General features: G+C 41.0%; 1 protein-coding gene across 2 annotated transcripts in view; it reads left to right on the top strand.

Annotated features, from left to right (window-relative positions):
* RCAN2 (regulator of calcineurin 2) overlaps positions 1 to 22,254 on the top strand; it is an 81,380-nt gene that overhangs the window by 39,346 nt on the left and 19,780 nt on the right. The window contains exon 1 of one of the 2 annotated variants that reach the window (XM_063423771.1): positions 1,366 to 2,371. The exons of the other annotated variant lie outside the window; for it this stretch is intronic. Coding sequence (XP_063279841.1) covers positions 2,285 to 2,371 — 87 coding nt within the window. The 5' untranslated portion in view covers positions 1,366 to 2,284. Of the gene's footprint in view, positions 1 to 1,365; positions 2,372 to 22,254 lie in introns of those variants that run through there. 2 annotated transcript variants of the gene reach the window in all.

Here is a 22,254-nt window from a genome sequence, read left to right as displayed (position 1 = left end):
GGTTTCCTTATTCTGCTGGAGTGGAAAAATTGCAGTGATTCTCTTTTGAAAGGAGATGAACAGTGGAAGTGCAGGAATAATCATGAAGTGGAACAGGTCAGTTTGCACATCAGGTGCCAGTTCTCATAAGAAAATTAAGGCTATTGAAATTGATAGGTGACAGGTTTTAAACTTTCTTTTAAAGAAGAAGAAAGGAAAAAAAAATCCAGAACTATCCCGTGTAGCTCTATAATGTAAGATCTTTTTTCCATCACTGCTGTGAAACCACACTCAGGCCAGGCACCACCCTCGCTCTGGATGCCCTAATGGACCTTGGAGACCATCAGCATCTGATTCTTGATCTTTTCCTTTCCCAGCTACTTGTTTTGTTTTCATCCTGTTGCTCCATCACTGTTAAAACTTTCATAAGCCTGAGACACACCACTCCTCTTTGCTTTCAGTGTTTCCTTCTAGCTCTTTGATAGCACTTACTGGCTCCTCACTTTTCTGATGCCATGATTTTTCCATTGCTGTCTGCTGGCTTCAATCAGGCCTTTATGGTTTGTTTTCTCTGTTACCACATACATATTATATTCAAATATATGAATAAAACACTCCTATAAACACTCACAAAAATGTTAACTTCAAATTCTTTCTAAAAAGTGGTTTCCTGTAGTTTATGAAAAATCTTGACAGTGATTAAGTGACCAGTGCACAAAGCAATTGATAATCATGACAGACAATATTGATTCATTTTCTGCCTTCTGCTGCCCTATCCATTTGTTTGTCTGTATAGTCTGGGTTTGTAAAGTATTTTGTGCTGGGATGTGTTTTTGTCCTGGCTGTGGATCTTAGTTTGTGATTACTGCTGGGGAGGTTGCTATAAATGCAAGTTTAAAAGTGGGAAAAGTATTTAATAAAACTTGGAAAAGAATACTCTGATAAGAGATATTGGCTTATCTGTCTCAGCATCTAATGTCACTGGCCTCTCACAGCAAAGAATTTCCTCCTAACACCTAATGTTAGTATAATTAGGAGTTTATTTGTGAGTGAAGTGGAGGTAAGCAGCGCAGTCTCTTACACTGAGACATGAGCTGCTCCTAAGTTCATACCAGTAGTTAAATATTTAATTCTCCTTATTAATCGCTCATATCCATAAATGCCAATTCTAGGCCTGCAACAATTGATAGTAATTTATGGATCACGAGAATGAAATGGTAGAGGAAAAATAATGGTGCCAGTCTGGGATAAAGATCACTTCAGAAGTCCCAGACATGTAGATATTTTATTTCTATCATTAAAAAATGATAAAACTTGCAAAGCTTAAACAGATCACTGAGTCAGCAGGTATAAGGCATCTTTACTTCTCCTTGTTTCTTTGGTTGAACCTGGTTGTATTTGTGAAGGGTTAACCCTTAGGATGGATGGTGTAGAGGCTGCCTAGTGTGAAGCCCTCATTTCAAGGAAATTTTCATGTCCTGTTCTTTGAAGGGGTATTGACTTCCTAATCACACACAGACATGCCTCTGATCTTCCTGGGGATGAGTCACAGTGCAACGAGGATGCGAGGCACTGGCACCAAATTTGCAGCGTGTTGATCACTGCTGATGACAGGACGAGATCTTCTCTAATCCCATGTGTGGGGTTAGAGAGTGTGCTTTATTAAAAGAGAGGACTTAGAGCTATTAAAATCAGAGTGCTGAGATTTAGTTGATTTGAAAGGGGTTTTGATAGTGCTCTGCTGTAGATTTTAAAGTATAATAAAGTAACAAATGTTACCTTGAGCTTAGTGGCTTGAAATGGTTAATTTACACGCAGAGTGGAGCTTTCAATGTCAGGCGATCTCTTTTCTTTTTTTTTTTTTTGCCACCATAAGCACTCAGCTGAAACAACAGCTATGACTCAGTTGACAGTGAACGCTGCTTGAATTGATTTAGTCCGAGTTCAGATTTAGCACATAATCATGTTGAATTTGATCCACTGTGCTGCCTAGAGATAAAAGGGTTGAAAAAATAGATTTAGCTTATGTCAGTCTTTGTGGTGATGTCATTGCCGTGAGAGATGGAATAGCGCTGTTACTATGCTGTGCCTGCTCAGTTGGTGGGTGTACAGGGGACAGGCAACCAGCAACTCACTTTAAGTGCACAGAGCTCGTATTGGAGGCTTGCAGGCATTGCCAGCGCTGAAACTGAGTCTTGGACTGTTCAATTGCAGTACTGAAGATTTATTTTTTTTTATTCTTTTGTTGTTTTCTTCCACCGTTTGTGACTGTGAGCTTGCCTAACTCTGTGTGCAAAGGCGGGGGATGCCAGCCCGTAGCATGGACTGTGATGTTTCCACTCTGGTTGCCTGTGGGGTTGATGTGGAGGTTTTTGCCAGCCCAGAGGTTAAGGTATGCGCCTGCAATCCTTTTGTTGCTTCTTAGAAAAGCCTTGGGGAGCAATAGGCGTTTGTATGTAGCAACTGACAATAAGGGGGCAGATGAGATTCTGCTGCAGTGGTAAAAGACACGCAGTTAAAAAAATCTGTTAATTAGGGGAGAGAAATATGGGAAAGGAAATGTGCCTGCTTTTTACTGTGTTTTGATAAGCTGAAAGAATAGCCTGGTGTTTACTCTTTAATGATATAAGAAATGGGTTATATAACTGACATCTGTGCATATGCATGTTTCATATTCATAAAAAATCTTTCATTGTTAATTTTGTCAATTTATTTTTAGTCCAGTGTGACTTTTTAGATCAGCCTTGCCATAAATGTTATTTATTGATGTTGATAACCTTCAGATATCTTTACTCAGTTGAACAGTAGTTGTTTCTTTCCTTCACATTCAAATCAAATATGCAAGCATAATTTTTTGTGAAGGGTTAAAAGTTTGTAGTAAGTATCTTTGTGCATCTGCAGTGTAACAGAACACAAAAAGTTATGTATCTTGCATATCATATGCATACCTGAAAAACAATGCTTAAATCTAAAGCTTGAAATGCAGGGCTCACAGTCTCTTAATTAGACAACTGCTGTAGAAAAGTCATTGTGTGTAATTGCTTACTGTTGAAATCAATTATCTTTTTCATTTATTCTCACATTACTGCAAGAAAATCACTGCAAATTAAGTTTGAAAGAGGAATTCTAAGTATGCTTTTCACAGATCATCTGAAAGAGTTCATTGATGTAATACAGTGATATTCAGCAGTTTATAAAGGACAAAGGTACAGACAAAATTAGTTTCTAATCTGATGGTTATGAATATTGAAAGATTGGAACAGGGTAAAAAGGATTTACAAATTAGAGGTCAAATTTTGAACCTCTGTTCTGTTTGGTTCTGAGTCAAACATTGAAGCCACTGGAAATAAAATTACTTTGATTTGCAAGAGGCTCTGATGATTTTTTATTTCCCTGATAGTTTGTTACAGTTTGAGATAATTTATACTTTATACAGATGCTTTGTGTTGGCACCAAGAGATTCTTCTTAATTTAAGAAGCTTTTCCCTAACAGTTTAATACTGAATTTAGAGATGAAGAAGTGAGTAATTCAGGGGAATGATTCAGGTGAGGAGTCTTGCCTGCATTGGGATATGTTTCTTGTATTATTTTCAAGTAGTAAAATGTTTATTCTCTTCTCTTCTCTTCTCTTCTCTTCTCTTCTCTCTCTCTTCTCTTCTCTTCTCTTCTCTTCTCTTCTCTTCTCTTCTCTTCTCTTCTCTTCTCTTCTCTTCTCTCTTCTCTTCTCTTCTCTTCTCTTCTCTTCTCTTCTCTTCTCTTCTCTTCTCTTCTCTTCTCTTCTCTTCTCTTCTCTTCTCTTCTCTTCTCTTCTTTTTTCCTTTTTTTCTTTTTTACTTGAGAACGTTATCTTTTAACATGTAGGACTTACGCCTGCATTGATATGGTCTTGTACCTGGGTCTTTCAGTGTCTGGTCCATGTTTGATGTAAGACCATGCAAAAAATTAAAGTTGTAGTGAGCTTCTTGTATCCTCATGCTATTCATATGTCAGTAGCAATGCAGACGCAAAATTTTGACTAACATAAATCAGCAGAAAGCATTCAATTGACCTGGGTAAGACTTAGATTAGCCTGACTTAAGGTGCAGCATCTATAAAGTGTGGGCCAGGAATATGAGATAAGAGAACAAAAGGGTTTCAGAGACATTACAGGAATTGTAACCCTTTTGTGTTACTTGGACTTTCTGTACTTGGTTTGCTTTTGTTAAAACTGCCCTGGTATGCATTTTCCCCTCTTATATTTGAATTAAAATGTTGATTGCAAAGACTTTGGGTATATTTACAGTGGGGACTGCACTGCAGGCTGCACTGCAGCTTAGAAATGCAAACTCTACTCTGAAGTGGCCTGGCTTAGAGGCTGTGAGCAGCGTGTGCTCCGTGACCCACAGCTCCCTGCAGGCTCCTTTCCACTGGGTTGTCCCCAAACTCTGTTGTGGAGGCTGTGGCCAGCTCTGTGCTCATTCCTGGGCTCCCCATGCACAGCCTGCAGTGTGGGCATCCTCTCTGTGAAAGTTCCACTGCTGCTGATAATTTAAAGCTGGCAATACCTACTGTTCATTGCTCACTTCAGGAGAATTGCAGGGAAAAATCAGTGTGGCTTTTTTCTTCTTCTTCTTTTCTTTTTCTTTTTTTTTTTTTTTTTTTTTTTTTTTTTTTTGGTATGCAAAAGGGTTCCCTTCAAAGTGAGGTTTTTTTGGTGACAGTATGGTCACAGCATAGAAAAGTTGATGTTGACTTTGATAGGATGGGGAACAGATTTAGGGTTAAAAAGGAAGGAGGCTGTTGCTGAGAAGAGATGGGTGTGGAAGTTGAAGAGCAAAAGCAAGTGCAGAATTCCTCTCTTCTCCACCTACCCTGTGAATGCCCCTCTGCCCAGCCCTTCTGTGGGTCAGTCTGAAGGCACAGGTAGCACTGACAACTGAAGTCCAGGCTACTGTCACTTCTCTGATAGAAGGTTTTATTGCAGGGAACATTCTCCCTGTGTGAAGGGAATGTTCCCTCAGTGGCAGAACAGATATTGAAGATCTTAGAATACGTGTGGTGCTTGGTGAGAATTTGCTAAGATGAGCTGTTAGTCCTGTAAAATAGTTCTCTGATGCCAGCAAGGGTTGTGTTTAGGATATGCTTACAGCATATTTCACTTTTATTTCAGTTTAGGTTTAGAACTGACATGAGGCTTGGGCAAAGGATGCTGGCTGGAGTGAGCCATTGTTCTCCCATGAGGCTTGGGAGAAGGATACTGGTGTTACTGAGCCATTGTTCTCCCGTGAGGCTTGGGAGAAGGATGCTGGTGTTACTGAGCCATTGTTCTCCCGTGAGGCTTGGGAGAAGGATGCTGGCAACACAGAGCCCTTGCTCTGCACATGCAGCACGTGTGGGCCACAGCTGCAGGCTGGGGGTGTGAGGAGCCTGCCAGGACTGCAGTAGCAGAGCTTGGTGTGTTGGGGGTCCTGAGCACAGTTCCCACAGCAGGTGGGGACTCCTGGAAGTTGCCACTTCTCAGGACCATCAATTCCTCAGAGCTGGGGAATTCTTATACAAAACTGGGTTTGGGCACAGGACTTGGAGCAGAGGGAGCTCTCCAGGTTATTTCTACTTTTCCACCTCTGGAGTAGACTTTATTCTGTAGGCATCTCTTAGCATCTGGCAGTCAGGCTTGGAAACACTCTGTTTCCATTTGGCCTCTGAAACAGGGGAGCAGTTATTTAGTACTGAAGGCAAAGCTTTTTAGTTGCTGCATTTGGACTGCTCATCCTTTCAATGAGCAGAGGCTTATATGGGTACCTTGGCACTGACACTGTGGGTTTGGCACCCATGAACCCATCCAACAAGCCTTTCACTTCTGATCAGCTGCTGCTTTGAGTTGTCTTTTCTAATCCAAAAATTGGGTCAGGCTAATCAACATTCTACTGACTATAGATCAGGAGCTAGAAGAACTGAGAAGGCAACCAGAGAAATCACAAAGTGCAGTTTTGCTTCAAAGTTCACCTGGATAATTAAGATTCTTTCAGTGCCTCTAGATGATAATTTCGTGTAATGATCTTTGTTACATAAGCAGTTAGTTAATGAATATCTTGTTTATTTCTAATAGAGGAATTCCAGACATCACCGAAACAGTGGAAGAGAATTTAAACTTGTACTTCTTACTGTAAGCAATGTGTTTTTATATGATTAATTCTACATATGCGCTCCTCATTTTTGTTCACACAGACCAGTCCACTCAGAAATAAGGTAGAACTGGGGCAATTTGGCACTACTGTAAGAAAGAAGAAATACTAATGATCCAGATGGATCACATCCTGGAGACACTAATGTAATGTAGATGAGACCATTATCTTAACACAGGGAAAAAACTCAATGTGTACATGAGCCAGGCAGCAAAGGGAAATAGAAATAGTTTCACTGTTTGGACTGTTGCTTTGGAGGATTAATCCCCATTGGAGCAGGATCTCTGTCAATCTGTAAACTCCTTGCTCAGTTCAGGTGCTCCAGTGAGCCCACTGCTAACGGGAGTTGTTTGGGATGGATGGGTTGGAGGTTCAGTCACTGTCCTGCAGTTGCCTTTGAGAGGTTTAGCAGTCTAAACTTCTGAAATCTAAAGGGCAAAAGCACACGAGATGCTTGTGGTTTTTGTTCACCACTTCAATTCTCCACTTGTCTAAGTGGCTCATTCACAAAGATGTTCTGTGGTTTAAAGTTTAAGTGCTCTAAGGTCAGAGTCAAGTGAAGAAAACTGGGGAAAGGGGCAGAAGTGTTGCTGCCCCTCTGAATATTGCCAGCTGTCCAGTGGCAGGAATCATGACTTGCTGGGAGAGTTTCTGGTTTCCTGGCTTTACATCCTTCTCCTCAGCCATGTGAGCTTGATCCGTGGGAAGAGTCTGTTGCACAGTCATAAGACTTCACAGACGGGCTATAAGGAGGAAACCAAACAACAGCATGACTGCCAAAAATACCCTGATGGCTAGAAAGGCCTGCTCTGTAACTTCTGTTGGTATTTTCTGTAGTTGGTTGTTCCATTGCAAATAAGGTTGAGTCTGTGAAATCTGCACAGTCCAAGAGTTCTGCTGGAGAATAGACATGCATGTCTTTAGATCTCTGTTCACTGTCTGTGTTTATCTGGAGCAAGGCATGGAGAGGAGCTTCCCAAATGCTGCAGTGCTGGTTCCAGGACACCAGCCCTGCTCTTGGCTTCAGGCTCAGCCCAGAGAGACCCTGACAGCAGAGCTGGGGCTTGTGCAGCCACTGCTGCTGCACACTGAGGTGCTCCCACTTCCAGTCACAGATTGGGCTTTGCCTCTGTCCTTCTAACACCCTTGTGTGAGGGCAGCTGGACTCTTTAAGGAAGTTCCCAAAGAAGTGCTGGAATGGTAAGACTTCTGAAGGTCATAATATGCTCTTCAGGCTGATCTTCACTTATTTGTACTTGCTTTTCCCTTGCCTCAGAAGAAGGGGGTGGTGCTGTTTCACCAGAGGTCAGTGGCAGCTGCAGGTGTTTACACACCTCTGAATATGGCAAAGCTTCTGCTTCTCCTTCTTCACCCTTTTAATGCTAACAGGGAACAGCAAAACAAGTCGGAGGGCTTTGTATTCTCTCTGATTCTCCTTTCTGTTGAAAGTCACATGAAGATATTTCCCTTTCATTAGGATAGGTAGACAATGAGTAATTTGTCAAAAGAAAATAAATAACAAGAATGCATTGGTAGAAGGTGGAGAATTAATCCAAGGCAGGTAATAAGGTAAGATGGACCTTGTAATTCTACTGACAAATACACTGACAAAAACACTGCCCAGCCTGTGTGAGGAGCACTGAAGAGATGGTGATTTTCTTAAGCAGATTTGAAGAATTAATCAGTGCAGCTACAGATTGACATACTTGTAATATAAATACAAGTGTGATACTGATTTTTCATTAAATAATTACTTAAATTATTAAAATTTAGAATAAAATTAAAATTCTCCAAAGAGAGATAAAGACAAGTTCTTTCTCTTCTTCTCAAGAGAAAAAAAAATTATCAAGGACACATTATTTTCAGGTCTGTAGTGATCCAGTCTCATTTTCCTCTCAAGGTGTTGTATATGTGCACTCTTGGCTCAAATTTTACTGATGCTGTTTGCTGCTGCTTAGCATGACTGAGATTTGATACTGAGCAGCATTGCAGGTTCTGAGGCAGAGGTCTGCACCAACCTTTTATGTATCTTTAGTAATTTTATAATAATTTATAGTATTTTTTTTTCTCATAAACTGATGTACATGCTTTGTGGTTAGAGAGGTCTTCCTTTAATATTTTCTAGGGGTGATTCTACCACAGGTCTTAAATAATCCACTCAGTTTTGATCATTCAAGTGCTAAACAGCCTGTTTGCTTTGGAAGATGCTGCCTAATCATATGCTGGAGTGCAAACAACCGTGACAGTGTGGTCTTGAGCAGAGAATTCTTCCTTGGCAAAAAGACACTGAGGAAATTGTACCACAGTTTGTCAAACACTTGGCTAACACACAGACTGCCAAGGGCCAGAAACCGGCCAAGCTAAGCCTCCAGTCAGTGGCCACTCACTGGAAGGCTGTGTGTTTTCCATGCACATATTTATAGTGGCACCAGCATTGTGTGCATGAGCTTTTCCTGAAGATTTTCCCCATTAATATGATTTTCAATAAGCACCTTTTCCTTCTGAAGGCCAACAGAATTAAAATTCCTCTCAGGGGAGACTTGTCCCCTTTCTTTTCCGTATTGGCAATGCCTCTAAAAAGCATGTGCAGCCATCGAGTTTTGGCTCCAGCCTGTGTTTTCCAGCTAGGATTCTGGCTGATTTCTGCTTTGTCCATGTCCATTCCTGGAAGCACACACCACTTTCTCACAACATCAGTGTCCTTGTGATGCCTCTAACTGTCCCCACATGGAATTCCTCTTGGTGCTGAATCAAGGAGAAGCCTTTGCTTTTAGCAGTTGTGATGGAGCAGAGAGCCCTGCTGTCCTTGCAGGGTGGGAAATCAGCTGGATGGGTCCATGTAGGGCTGGATGCTGCAGGAGCATCTCCGTGGCACCTTCTCTTCTGTACACCTGGAGTTTCTGGAAAACCTCAAAGTGATGTTATAGGTAAAAAGTTCCAAGTGTTCTCATTTGCAGATGGAAAACTAAGGAACCAGGAAGTGAATTCTCTGATTAGGAGACTGGTTTCGGCATGCAGAGCTGGTGTAATTAATAATTCTTGGTTTTAATAATCATGTTTTGTAGATGTTCAGTCTCAAATATCGTTGAGATATTTTCCAGACACCAGGGAGCATTTTCTAGAGACCAAGGAGCTTTGCTGAATTAGTAGCTGATTTTGGTTGGGTTTTGGGGGCAGTTTTTGTGGTCTGTTTTTGTTGGGTTGCATATGTTTGTTGTTTTGTTTTTAATTATCCCAACTTGCTGCTTTTCAGAATCCACATTAGATTCTAGCAGACAGAAAGACTGACTTTGTCTTACAGGATGGCTTCATATTTATCAGAAGCATGGAAGAGCCTCCAGTTTTGCAGCACCAGGTAGTTCCATCTGTTGAAATAACAGTCCCTGATCTGAGAAACCCAATGATCCTGTTAAGTTCCGAGCAGTAGCAACAGGCAGCTGTACAGGGGAATTTCTGCAGCTCAGTTTGTCACTTGCAGAAGAATCTCTCTGCTTCATCTGCTGCAATGAGGGATATGTTTGCCATTAAAAAGTGGAGGCATGCAGAGAGCTGAATCATGCAGCAGGACTTCTGCTGCACAGCCAGAGAGAAGCCACTTTGCTGAAATCTCACTTGTCCTTTTATTCATGTAGGTCAGAAGTGCTGGTGTGAGGCAAATGGTACAAATAATGCTAAAAAACCTGTAATCCCCTCAATAAAAGAAATTCCAAATATGGAGGAGATAAGAAGATGATTGTTTTATTTGCTGTACAGATTTTACTCAAACATTACCATCCTCAAGTTTCATCATCCTCTGCTGGGTGTCCTTGTGCCCAGTGACAAGGTTCATTCAGTTTTGGCTCCTTGTCCATATTTCTTAGAGAAAACCAATAACTGAACCACTAAGAATAAAAACTTTTGAATTGTCTGAATAATTACACCTATACTGGGAAATTTGTTTTAACCACAAAACAAATGTTGTTTTTGGTGGGGCGATATATATTTTGTTTTGTTTGGAGGATTTTTGTCTTATTTCCTACTGCTGTTACAAAAACAAAACCAAAAGCAACCCACCAACAGAAATGGCCTTTCTCCCTCGGAGAAGAACATTTTTTAAGAGAGGCAAATATCTCTAAGGGGCAGATCATAGGTGGAACTGTTCTGAGCTGAGGGAGGAGGAAATCAGCTGGTTACTCAAAATGTAGCTGCAATGAGGAAGGGGAGCATGGGGACTGGGAGGAGGGATGTCACTGTGATGAATTGCCCCTGTTGGGAAAGACCAGGAGTGGGGAAAACTCCTGTGGAGGCTGGGGCAGGTGGTGGCAGGACTGGTGTCTCAGGGGTGACAGCAGCAGGGGAGTCGGGATGGAAGGAGAGCTCATGAAAACAAGAGTAATAATGGAGGACCAAGATGAGAACAGATGACTAACTTCTTGTGCTGTAGTGGAATGATTTAAGGGCAGAAGATGATACAGGATGCTGGAAAAACCCACTGATAGTCTAAAAAAGGGAGGCTTTTGTGACAAAGCTTTCATCAAGCAGGTGTTAAGCATCATTGAAACCTTAGTTAAATTAATCTTGACAGCTTTCTGCTTTACTGAAAGCTTCTTCCACAGGCTTCCATCTCACCTCCAAGTAACAAACTCCCTTTGCGAACAGGTACTCTGGGCTGCTGCCACTCTCCTTTCAGCTCCTTCCTCAAAACCTTTTGCTGTTAAACATCTCACAAGGAATTAAATGATTGAACATGACTAGACTAAGCTACATATGCCCACATGGGATGGAAAATATTTTGAAAACCTTACCAAAAAAAATCAAATATATTCTCTTTTTATATATTTTATTCCTGCCTCCTCTGTCTTTCTGCTTCATCTTCCTGGAATGCAAGAAGGAATTTTGTGTTTTCCCTTGTTGTTTTTGTTCAGTGTGGTAGATATACTAGAAACAAATAACAGTAATTTTTAAACTGTTGAAAATATCCAAACAGTAGGTGATACAATAAGACATAGTATGAGACTGTTCTAGGTCCAGTTTTTTCAGCAAATGGAGGTAGGTAATTTTATTTGATTTTCAGTTTTAATTTTAGCAATTAAAGAAATTAATAATGGTAAGTACTGTTAGTGAAAATTATTTTGAAATTAGCTTTTGAAATGAAGTCTGGAGTCAGAGGAATATAATTTTTCTGTCATTTTCAGTGACCTTATGGAGCTGGTAAATAGTGTCTTCTAAGAAGATTATCTGTGAGACCAAGAAGAACATGAGAATTAGCAGCTAAGGAGGCACTTTTGAATGCATAATGGAGATTATCTAACTTGATGCAAATGACAGATGGGACATACAATGAGAGACTGTTAGGGCTAGATCAGATACTCCTTTTGCTTTAGAGCAGTTTAAGGATTTATATATAATGTGAAAATCAAGTGTGCAAAATCACAAAAGAAGTTTACATTATCAGAGGTTTTAAATAAGAACAAGGGAGGTCTTGTGATGTATAAAAATTAAGAGGAAAATTATGTGTTAATCCATTAATAGCAAGATGTATAATGTGGGGAGGGTTATGGTGCTTCTAATGTCATTTATGTTATATAATAACACAAATAATTACCTAAATTAATAGGAAAAACAACCCAAGTACTGGCCAGAGCAGAGGAAAAAACTGCTCAAAATGCAAGGGTAAGACAGATATTTAAGTGTACAGGAGCTGCTAAAATCTAAATATGCTTTAGGATGCAGCTGAAATAATCTTTTACTATTTGAAATTATCTTTAAGAGTTTTTAGGTTACAAAGAGACTGTTGAGGATGGGAGATTTAAAAAAATAGTATTTGTGTTTAAAAGGGGGAGAGGAGAAAGACCTGGACAATTACAGGTATTTTTATCTGACTTGAATTTTGGAAATAAGTTTGGAAGTACTTTGGAAGTAATTAGGCCTGGGCTGTGTAGACCAAGTCATGTTAAATCAGTGTGCCTTCCTTGTTTGACAGGGCAATGGGATAAGTGGGATAAGGGAGATGTGGAGTGTAGATATTTTGACTAAAGCTTTCACACTGTTCAAGGCATTTCCATAAGTAACCTACACTCCAAATATAATTTCCATAAGGTGGGTGCATACTTGTTTACACAATGTCTAAACCAGAACCAGTTCGTTCTCAAATGCTGAAGCCATTTAAGTAGATGGGCTCACATGTTCCTTCCTGAAAGCAGGCTGAGAATAATGAGAGTAGTCAAAAGGGAAAAACCTCAAAAAAAAGTGTGAATGAAGTGTCCTGGTAGGGCAGGGTCAAAATTCTGAACAACCCTTGGTTAAACACAGGATGAAATTTAGTGCAAAAAGAAGTAAGTCAAAGTCACGGCTGTATAAAGACATTCACATGACTAAACTGTTGTGTGATGCAAATCTCTTGAGTTCTAATGAATTGCAGTGGGTAATTAGCAGCAGTATCACACTTCTGTAAGCAAAATAAATGTGGTTTCACTTTATGGTTTGGGTTGGAAGGGACCTTCAAATATCATCGGGTTCCAGCCCCTGCCATGTGCAGGGACACCTTCCCCGAGACCAGGTTGCTCCAAGCCCCATCCAACCTGGCCTTGAACACTTCCACAGAATCATTTCTACCTCGGGTCCAATCTAAACTTGCCCTCTTTAGTTTAAATTCATTGCCCCTTGTCTGTCACTGCAGACCCTGGTAAAAGAGGACACAGTCTCAAGCTGCGTCAAGGGAAATATAAGTTGAATATTAGGAAGTTGTTTTTCACAGAGAGAGTAATAAAGTCCTGGAATGGCCTGCCTGGGGAGGTGGTGGAGTCGCCATCCCTGGGTGTGTTTAAAAAAAGACTGGATGTGGCACTCAGTGCCATGGTTTAGTTGCGATGTTAGGGCATGGGTTGGACTCGATGATCTTGAAGGTCTCTTCCAACCTACTAATTCTGTGATTCTGTGAAAAGTCTGTCTCCCTCTTTCTTAGATATCCTTTAAGAATCCCAAGGCTGCCATAAAGCTCAGAACTCCTAAAGCTTTCTCCTCTCCAGGCTGAACAACCCCGAATCTCTGAGCCTTCCCTTACAGACGAGATGCTCCCCAGCCCAAGTTTGCTGTTGCAGCTGTGCTGTTGATCTCTGGAGAGACTGGTTAGACTTTTCAGATGCACATTTTCTTGTCTAGAAAGGAAAAATTTCATGTTGCTGCCTTGTTTACAGAGCCTAAGAAGAAAAGCACTGATGTGTGAAAAGTAGTACCTTTATCTTTAGAAACAGCTGATTCCATGAGAGGAACTGCAGGGCTGTGTGACCAGCCAGCTTTCTGCAGGCGGCTGCCAGTCCTTGAACCAGAATCTGAGAGTTGTTGAGCTAAAAAAAATTCTTATTAATCAAGACAGCTGGGAACAATGCCAAATGCTGGGCCATAGCAGGAATGAGTATGCTGCTTATGTTAGACAGAAGTAAATTATTGGTGTACTTAAAATTTTAGAGGCTGGGGAGCTGATGCCTTTTTGCCTGATTTTTTTCTTAAATAAGTGAATAAAGAACAAAGGTATTTAGCTATCTGCCACATGCTTTTGTAGCAATTTATTAGACTTACACCTGAAAAACTGTAGTGATGAAGCAAGCTGTCCACAGTCCTAACTCCCAAAGTAGTGATACTTTTTGGGATAGGGGAAGGAGCTTGGCATACAATAGCAGTCATGAAACAAGGATTTACTCCATGTATGCTGCATCCTAGAAAACAGTACAGAATATTTTTTCATGTCATTGGCTCAGTGTAAAATTCCTGCATAAGCTTTAAGTATTATACAGTTTTATAGTTTATAGTGAAGTAGAAACAGAGCAAAGGACAGTAGCAATTCTATAAAGAAAAGGTCTTGGATAAGGGGAATTTCCTTTGGGAGTAAGTTGGTATAAGTGTGGTAAAATGGTGGCATAATGGGAGCGTGCACTTGTGTGTAAAATGAGGTGTGGATGATAATGCTGCAGATTGGTACCTATTTAACTTCTCTATTTTAGCATCATAAAATTACAGAATCACAGACTGGCTTGGGCTGCAAGGGACCTTAAAGATTATCCAGTCCCAGCTCCTGCCATGGGCAAGGACACCTTCCATAGACCAGGTTGCTTCAACCCCCATCCTACCTGGCCTTGAGCTCTCCCAGGGATGGGACAGCCACAGCTTCTCTGAGCAGCCTGTGCCAGGGCCTCACCACCCTCACAGTCAAGAATTTCCTCCTGATACCCAGTCTAAATCTGACCTCTTTCAGTTGAGACTACTCACTTATATGAAGGTACCATAATTCGTTTATTCCGCCATAATGTTTTCCATTGAATTTGAAGTTTATATGTAGCAAATCCAGTTCTATTGTGTTTCTGGTTTGAGTATCCCTTCGAGAAAGTCTGGACTATGCTGAGCATGACTGTATTCACTTTTAGTTGATAATTTGCCCTTCTTAATTAAATACTAATATCCCATACTGATTAAATACACAATTTTCAATTTCAGTTCCAAAGAGGAAATTCTGTTCTTGGGGCCACAACTGATGCTGTTTCTGAACTGCAGTAATGTGCAGCTGGATGCAGGCACAGTCCGTGCATCAGGCTGAGTGGTCTGGGACACCCTCTGAACTCTGAAGATGTAACCTCCACAGTGAACAAGTGGCTTCCCTTTATTTTGAATGGCTGCTTGCACCAGATTTGGTATCCCACTTCTTCTCCTGTCACTTAGAATCTATTTGCACCAAAAAATCTGCTGGACCTCAAAGCCAGACTCCCTGACTCTGCACTGTATCATTGGAGGCTTAGATGGGATTCCCCAGAGTGTGATTGGGCAATGAGTGGATTCCCCAGGGAATGGTCACAGCCCCAAGGCTGACAGAGCTCAAGGAGTGTTTGGAAAACGCTCTCAGGAACTGGGTGGGATTTTTGGGGTGTCCTGTGCAGGGCCAGGAATTGGACTTTGATCATCCTTGCAGGTCCCTTCCAGCTCTGGACATTTTCTGGTTCTACACATCTGTCCCCAGTGTTCCAGACTGGCACAAGGGCATTCGGAAGGCAAATGCAACACAGAGCCAGTGTGAAACAGTGCCACAGGGCAAGAAACGATGGGATACTGGTTATTTGTGTGTCCTAGTTATTTGTAAAAAACTAGTTCATAAAACAAAGAAAATCTCCATTTGTTACCACTCTGCTTGCCAGTCACAGGGTTCATTCCTTCTCACCAATTGCTCTGGATCTGTGGACAGCAGCCTTAGTTTCATAATCCCAGTCCAGTATCTTTTTAATATCGTGCTGTTACTGATATATTTTTCACATCAGGAAATGAAAATGATTTTGATGTAAAGCAGTGCTAGTTTTAGCTCTAATATAGGATTAGTCTACTTTCCAATTCTTGTTTCTAAACAGAATTCGTGCCAACTGGAAATTTTCCAGTTGGTTGAAAAGTGACATGGGAGCAGTTTGGTCAGGAACATTTGCTTTTTCACCGTGGGGTTCCTTCCATCTGCCTAATAAAACAATTATATCACTGTAAGACCGAAATTCCCTGTGTCCTCTCTGGAAGTGGATGTACTAGTGGCTGTTGAGTCAAATGGAAACCTCTGCTTCTTTTTCTGCCCTTCTGTAGCCAGTACAGAATCTGTATTTCATCTCAGCCTTTTTGGGAGCTGGAATCTGCTTACTAAGTCCACACAAATCCTCTTTCCTGGCCTGCACAAGCCCTGTTTTCTGATGTGTGCTAAATTCTTGACATCACGAGGTATGAAAACACTATAAAGTTCTAGAGGCTAATTAAGTATTGTGGTGTATACGGGAAATTAAAATGTGCTGTTGAAATCTTTTTTAATAGGCAGGTAAAACCACTGTGTGGTATTTCAGCATCTGTGCAGCTTGAGACCTGGTGTCCTCGAAAGACTGGGACCTCTGACGGGGGAGAAAACAGCCTCTCCAAGTGTAAAAGTATTTCAAGCATTTTTATTTTTCCCCTGAAATCTATTCAAACTGGAAAGCATCTTCAGTTTTTTTGTAGGTCAGTGCTGAACTGGGCGTTCCAGTGACAACAGGACATTTCTTTCTCTGTTGCAGCCAAGTGATGATTTTTTCTTTAGCTTTCTTTTTTACCACTTCTTTACATGTTTATCTCTGATACTTTTGTTTATGCCATTAATTCTGAAACACCATTTACTTGTAGCTGATGTAGGTTTGCTAAAGACTCCACTCTGAGGCAAAGTGTTCCTATCCTTGGTTTATCTTCATCGTACAAAGAGCCCCCAGTCTCAGAGGCTGCAGCTCCTAGGAGCTGCTCAGATGTACAGACAACAGACCTGCTCGAGTAATTTGCAAATGAAGTGTAAGACAGGGAATGACAGATGGTGGGGACAGACTGGGAAGAGCAAGGAACAGTCAAACAGCACAAGCAGAGCGTTAGACAGCGGTCACAGCGCTGCTGCTCGTGACTGGGGGTCACTGACTGTGGGCTGCAGAGGAGGTAGAGAGAGGATGATGATGAGAGGATGTGCATTGGTGTGCTAGGAGTTTCCCTTTTCATCAGTTAAGTAACATTTATGGAGCTGCATGATATTAGATTCTATTCTGCTCTCCTACTTGGTTTTTTTTTTTTTTTTTTTGCTTCATAATCACTTTCAAAATTGTCAGTGTCCTTTCCAAATCCAGACAAGTTGAAACTGTATTTTTAGTCCTACTCATGCAGTTTGCAGTGTTAGAGGAGAGGTGAGGGAGAAAGCATTCCCCATGACTGATGAGAACAGCTGAAATGCTATAAATGTTGATCACTGTAGGCAAAACAGTAAATCAGGAACGGGCAGTGCAAGCATTTTATTTGTTTAAACTGTCCCATGGCTTGTTCTTGTTTATTTTTCTAGTTTAACTGGGTTGACAGTGTCAGGGAGTAAGTAGTGTGCATTTTATGGTTGTTTTACAACGTTGCATCTCCAAGAGTATAAATAAGACACAGTTTCTCAGCTCTTGGTGTTGCCTTTATTGTAGTTCATCCTTGCATTCAGCATTTTGCACACTGACATCCTGATTCTGCATCACAGCAACAGAGGTGTCCCCTGACACTTTCACAGTCTCAGTAACAGATTTTTAAGAGGCTGAGGTTTCTATACTCCAATGCGGGATTTTGTGGAAGTAAAGTGATTCAGAATGAGTTATGGAAACTCTAGTTCTACTCCCGTGGTTTCCTGGAGCCTGTGGTCTCCCACAGTGACTGTGGGTCTGTCCTGGCCTCAGTGTCACCACATGAACAGGACAATGGGGTGGCCTCAGAAGGCTTGAGGAGATGAAATTGCAGTTGCCAAAGAGGAGTGAAAAATAGTGTCATAATAAGATGGATACTTACTTAGCTTTTCTTACAGTATCAAAGTTTATACAGTTAATAGGAAGTAATTCTTTGATAAGAGGGTGGTGAAGCCCTGGCACAGGTTGCCCACAGAGGCTGTGGCTGCCCCATCCCTGGAAGTGTCCAAACCAGGTGGGACAGGGCATGGAGCAACCTGGCTTGGTGGAAGGTGTCCCTGCCCCCAGCAGGGCTTTGGAGCTAGGTGAGCTTTAAGGTCCCTTCCAACCCAAACCATTCTATAGTTCTGTGAATATGAATAATTTTCACACAGCTTCTCATAATAAACAACTTCAGTCCTAGTTTTGTGCACAGGTTTGACCACCAGTCTCTTATTTATTATTGTCTCTGGCACTTCAGGTTGTTGTGGAATTGTTTTTTTTCCCTTCTCCTGGAGTGCCAGCTGACTATTTTTATGAGAGATACAGGCTTGTGCCTACATAGCCATTTTGAGTCTGAGCTGGGCATTCTCATGAGGCAGCTTTCCTGTTGCTCTTCATTAACTGTGCTTTTCATTCACATCACAGAGCAGTTCATGAACTGGATGCCTTTCAGATGAAATTCATATAGAAGATGCACTCTAGTCGTGTGCCTGATATGCTCCAACTGCTAATGGGCATTCAGTCCGTGGCACCTGATCAGAAAGTCCTCAGCACCAACTGTTCTGCTGCAGAGATCTGCTCTTGGAACATTCCTTATTAACAGAAATGTAGCAGCTTTTGGTAAAAAACTAATTAAAGTTGTTCTTCTTCCTTATTTTGTGTGCTAAATTAAGATAATAACAACTTTAGAAACATACACAGTAATTTGTTCCTTTTGCTACCAATTAATTGTTGGGCTTAACAACAGGAACAAGACAAAAGCAGTAGCTGGTACTGTACTATGAACATTCTTAAATCCATTGCAGATGAGCCCCTTGGAGTTCACTACATACATTATCTACTCAGTTATTGTTTGTAATCTTACAGCAAACAAAAATAGGCTGTTTTTTCAGGACAGTCTGAATATTTTTTCACATCTTTGTTCTTAGCATTATTTTTACCATTCGCAAGCCAAAATGTCAGGCTGCTATTTGGAAAGAAAATGCATTAAATCTTCTGCAAATCTGTTCAGGTTTTGATTTTTTTATTTCTGCTGCCAGATGCAATGCAAAAGAGAAAAAACCCACAACTATTATGTGAAGTTGCACAATAATGGTAGCCAGGACTGGAATCAAATGTAGCTTTTCAGGGAACAAAGAATAACATCTCTACAGAACACTGCCCAGCACTGGGGTTGAAACTAATGGATCTGGTCATAGAATGTGCACTTTGCCAGCTGGTTTGAAACAGCACTTCCAGCATTTCAGGGAGCTCATACAGCATCTGGAACTGGAGTACTTCAAATGTGGTGTGCTCAGAAAAGCTGTGGCTGATGATACAGTAAAATAACAGTGCTCCTATAAAGAAGAAATGTAAAGTGTGGATTTTTCTTTTAGCTCAATAGTTGGGTGTGAAATTGAATTGAGAACTCTCCAAACTACATTAAATCAGCCCCTTGGCATTGCCACAGGAACAATTTATTTCATCTTGAAGGAGCCTTTGGTTTCCAGATCAGTGGAGCTAAGCAGGAGGAATGTGCGTCACATTGAGGTAAACAGGGATATGAGCTGGTTAAAAACAGAAAAGGCAACGCAGCAAAATTCTGTGCCTCTGACATTTGTCAGCCTCTTCCGAAATGTGAATGCACTTCCATTAAGCTTTGGGGCAGATATTATCTCTGTACCTTTTGTTGTGCTGATGAGCTGGAACACGAAGGTAAATTTATTTGGTTCAGCTGATTTTTCAAGAGGGACATCTGTGTTGTTCTGTTCACTGGGAGGTTCACAGTGCTGTCATGCCATGGTAGGCATGAAATGCAGGAGGGCTGGTGAGGGATGGATGCCTCTTCCTGCCTTAGTCCCTGCATGAGGTGGGACCAGCAAACCTTTTCCAGCTCCTGACCTACTTTTGCCATCAGGGCTCTTTGAGAGATGACGAGTTACAAATGTCTTTACAACATTGTATAACATCTGTTAGACTTTCTCAAAGTCCTTCTCTGGAGCAAGACACTGGATCTGTATGCAGTAAACATTACATCAAATATTTCTGCTGTCAGAATGATTTTGGCACAGTGTGGAGGGCGGAACACTCAATGCATCCTTCAGGGTGTAATAGTTCTGTGCAGATGCCACTGAAGAGCCCCAGTGTGTAAGGATAACACAGCAGGGTGTGTGAGCCATGGACCAGGGCTGTGCTCTGTGGTCAGTGTGCTCCTGTTCAGGGTTGGTTCACTGCAAATTGCAGAGCAATGAGGCCATTGAGCATCACTTCTGAAATGCAAACTGTGCATTCTTTACATAGTAAAGCTTAAACATATTAGGCTCCCCTTTATCAGGATTGCAGTAGCGCAGGCAAATCAATCTTTATTTTACTGGAAACTGCAAGATTGAATGCATTTTGTAACACCTTCCATCTTGAAGGTCCTTAAAGTTTCTTTAGGCTCTACTGTTTCATTTCATCTCTGGTTCACAATTTACCTGACCTTCACCTCTTGAAAACGGGAGAAATCCAAGCATAGAACAGCAAACTGAATGGACTGGGTTGGTTTGTTCATGTACTGAGAGAATTGTTTAATTTTGGAAGATGCTAATTACTGCCATGTTTAATGTAGCTCTTTCCAGCCCTATCTCAATGCTCTAATCTAACTTCACAAAGAAATGAGCAGGGCTTTGCACTAGAGTTCCAAGGTGAAGAACACATTTTCAGACAATACAGTAACCAGGAGGTTATTGCAGAGTATTTTGTGATTCTGATTACCTGACAAAATAGCCAGTGTTCCGTGGTTTTATCCCCTTTCAAAATGTCTCATGTAGAAATGTCCTTTTAAAATGTACCCTGGTGAATGACAGGTGGAAAGATGAATTTTTCCGTTGCTGTTGCCAGCTGTGGGATTGCATGAGGGATTCCCTTTTGTAACAGAAGAAACTTTCTACAGACCAACATTCAGACAGTAATATTGTGTGAATATTTTATTCAAATAACACCCTCCCCTACTTTTAAAGAGGAGAAGGAAGATCCCACACTCTCAGCTACAGCTGCCTACACTGAAAGGCAAAATAAAAAGCTACAACCTGGAGACCTTTGCCTTAAGGGGATCTCTAAATGGTAAATTTGTATTTTATTCTCCTGCCATTACTTAAAGGCAGCAGGACAAGCCCATAGGAAATTTCTGTGTATCATCACTGGTTTCAAATATTTCCTCTATTTACAGCACTCCTAGAATTTTAACTGAGAATCAATAGTGGTTTTTCATGTGCATTACCAGAATTTCCCAATGAGCTACATCTTTTTAGAAGCAGAGAATTTGACCATTGAAGAGGCTGTTGCTTATACTGGGTACTTGTGGGAGTTCTTGCTTTTAAGGAATTTTTACATGTAAAAACAAGCTGCTTGCTTGTTTTGTGTGGCTCATTAAATTATTGTTAAAAGCACTTCAGGTGAACCCCGTTCCTTTAAGCTTTCATTAGACAAATCAGGATCCATTTTTGTTTTCCTCTAGTCTTTCTCTCCTTTTGTCTTTGAGAACCACAGAAATGCTTGGTGCTCTTCTCTCGTCTTTCCTTCTTACCCTTTTCATCAAAGTAATAAGGTTTTTTTCTATTTCTGGGCCAGTGGCATTTTGATATGTTACAGGTCTAGTGCTAAATAACTGCCTCAATTTAAGTCTAAATCTTTTAACAGGCAGTCTTTGTTTAATACCAGCACTGTTGATTATTTTAATTTTGGTGATCTCTTTCCCTCCACATTATTTATTGATTTCCTTACACACAGATGCAGCAGGGAACACCTCATACTTTGGGTTCTCTTTCCCAAGGTAAGATCCCAGAATCCCAGAACAGTTTGACCTGGAAGGGACCATCTCATTCCAGCCCCAGCCATGGGCAGGGACACCTTCCACTACACCAGGTTGCTCAGGTCCCTGTCCAGCCTGGCTTTGAACACTTCCAGGGGTGGATATCATCTACCTTAATCCCCTGTGACAGGTTCACTTCTCTAATCATCCTTGCAGTCTTTTGTTGCTCTTCCATCTTGCTCCATCTTCCTTGATCATGGATGAGAGGAGCCCTACACAATATCCAGACTAGGTCATGACAATGCCCTTCATGTGGCATTGACATATCTCAATGCTGAAATCACTTCAGCTCATTTTAGGCTTCTGTTTTAGTATTTTTGTTAAATGTGTGTCACCTTAGTGACTTCTTTATCCCTCTAGAAGTAACTGGTGTGCCCATGCTTTTTGCTATAAACAGGGAATTAATCTGTTCTTAGACTGTTTTTGCTACAAGACTCTTCAAGTGCACAGCTTCTGCAGTTTTACCAGATCCTGTCTTTTTTCAGAAGTTTATGTCTTACAGGGATATTTATATCCAGTACAGAACTAAATTCAGGAGAAACTAATTTCATAATTGTGAATTATATCCCTTTCCTTATTGTGGTTAGTTCCTTCGAGTATCTTTTACATGAATGAACAGGAAAAATTAAAACAGGAAAAATGCTTTCTTTATTTGCTTGCAAAACTCTAGGAAAAGCATTAGGCTAAAGTTTTAAATCACAGCCATCTCCTAAATCAAATGTGTAGCAAGGGTGATAATGAGTGTAAACACACTGAATAATGAAATGTAATTTGGGTTCTGAGTTCTAGGGCTCTAATCCAAAGCTCGCTGATGTCTGTGGAAAAGCTTCCATGGGTTTGAATTAGGCCTTGGCTTTTG

This window comes from Prinia subflava, chromosome 2, assembly GCF_021018805.1.
Source record: "Prinia subflava isolate CZ2003 ecotype Zambia chromosome 2, Cam_Psub_1.2, whole genome shotgun sequence".
NCBI classification, from domain to species: domain Eukaryota; kingdom Metazoa; phylum Chordata; class Aves; order Passeriformes; family Cisticolidae; genus Prinia; species Prinia subflava.
The sequence above is the reverse complement of the archived record's forward strand: the minus strand, read 5'-3'. Positions and strand labels throughout refer to the sequence as shown.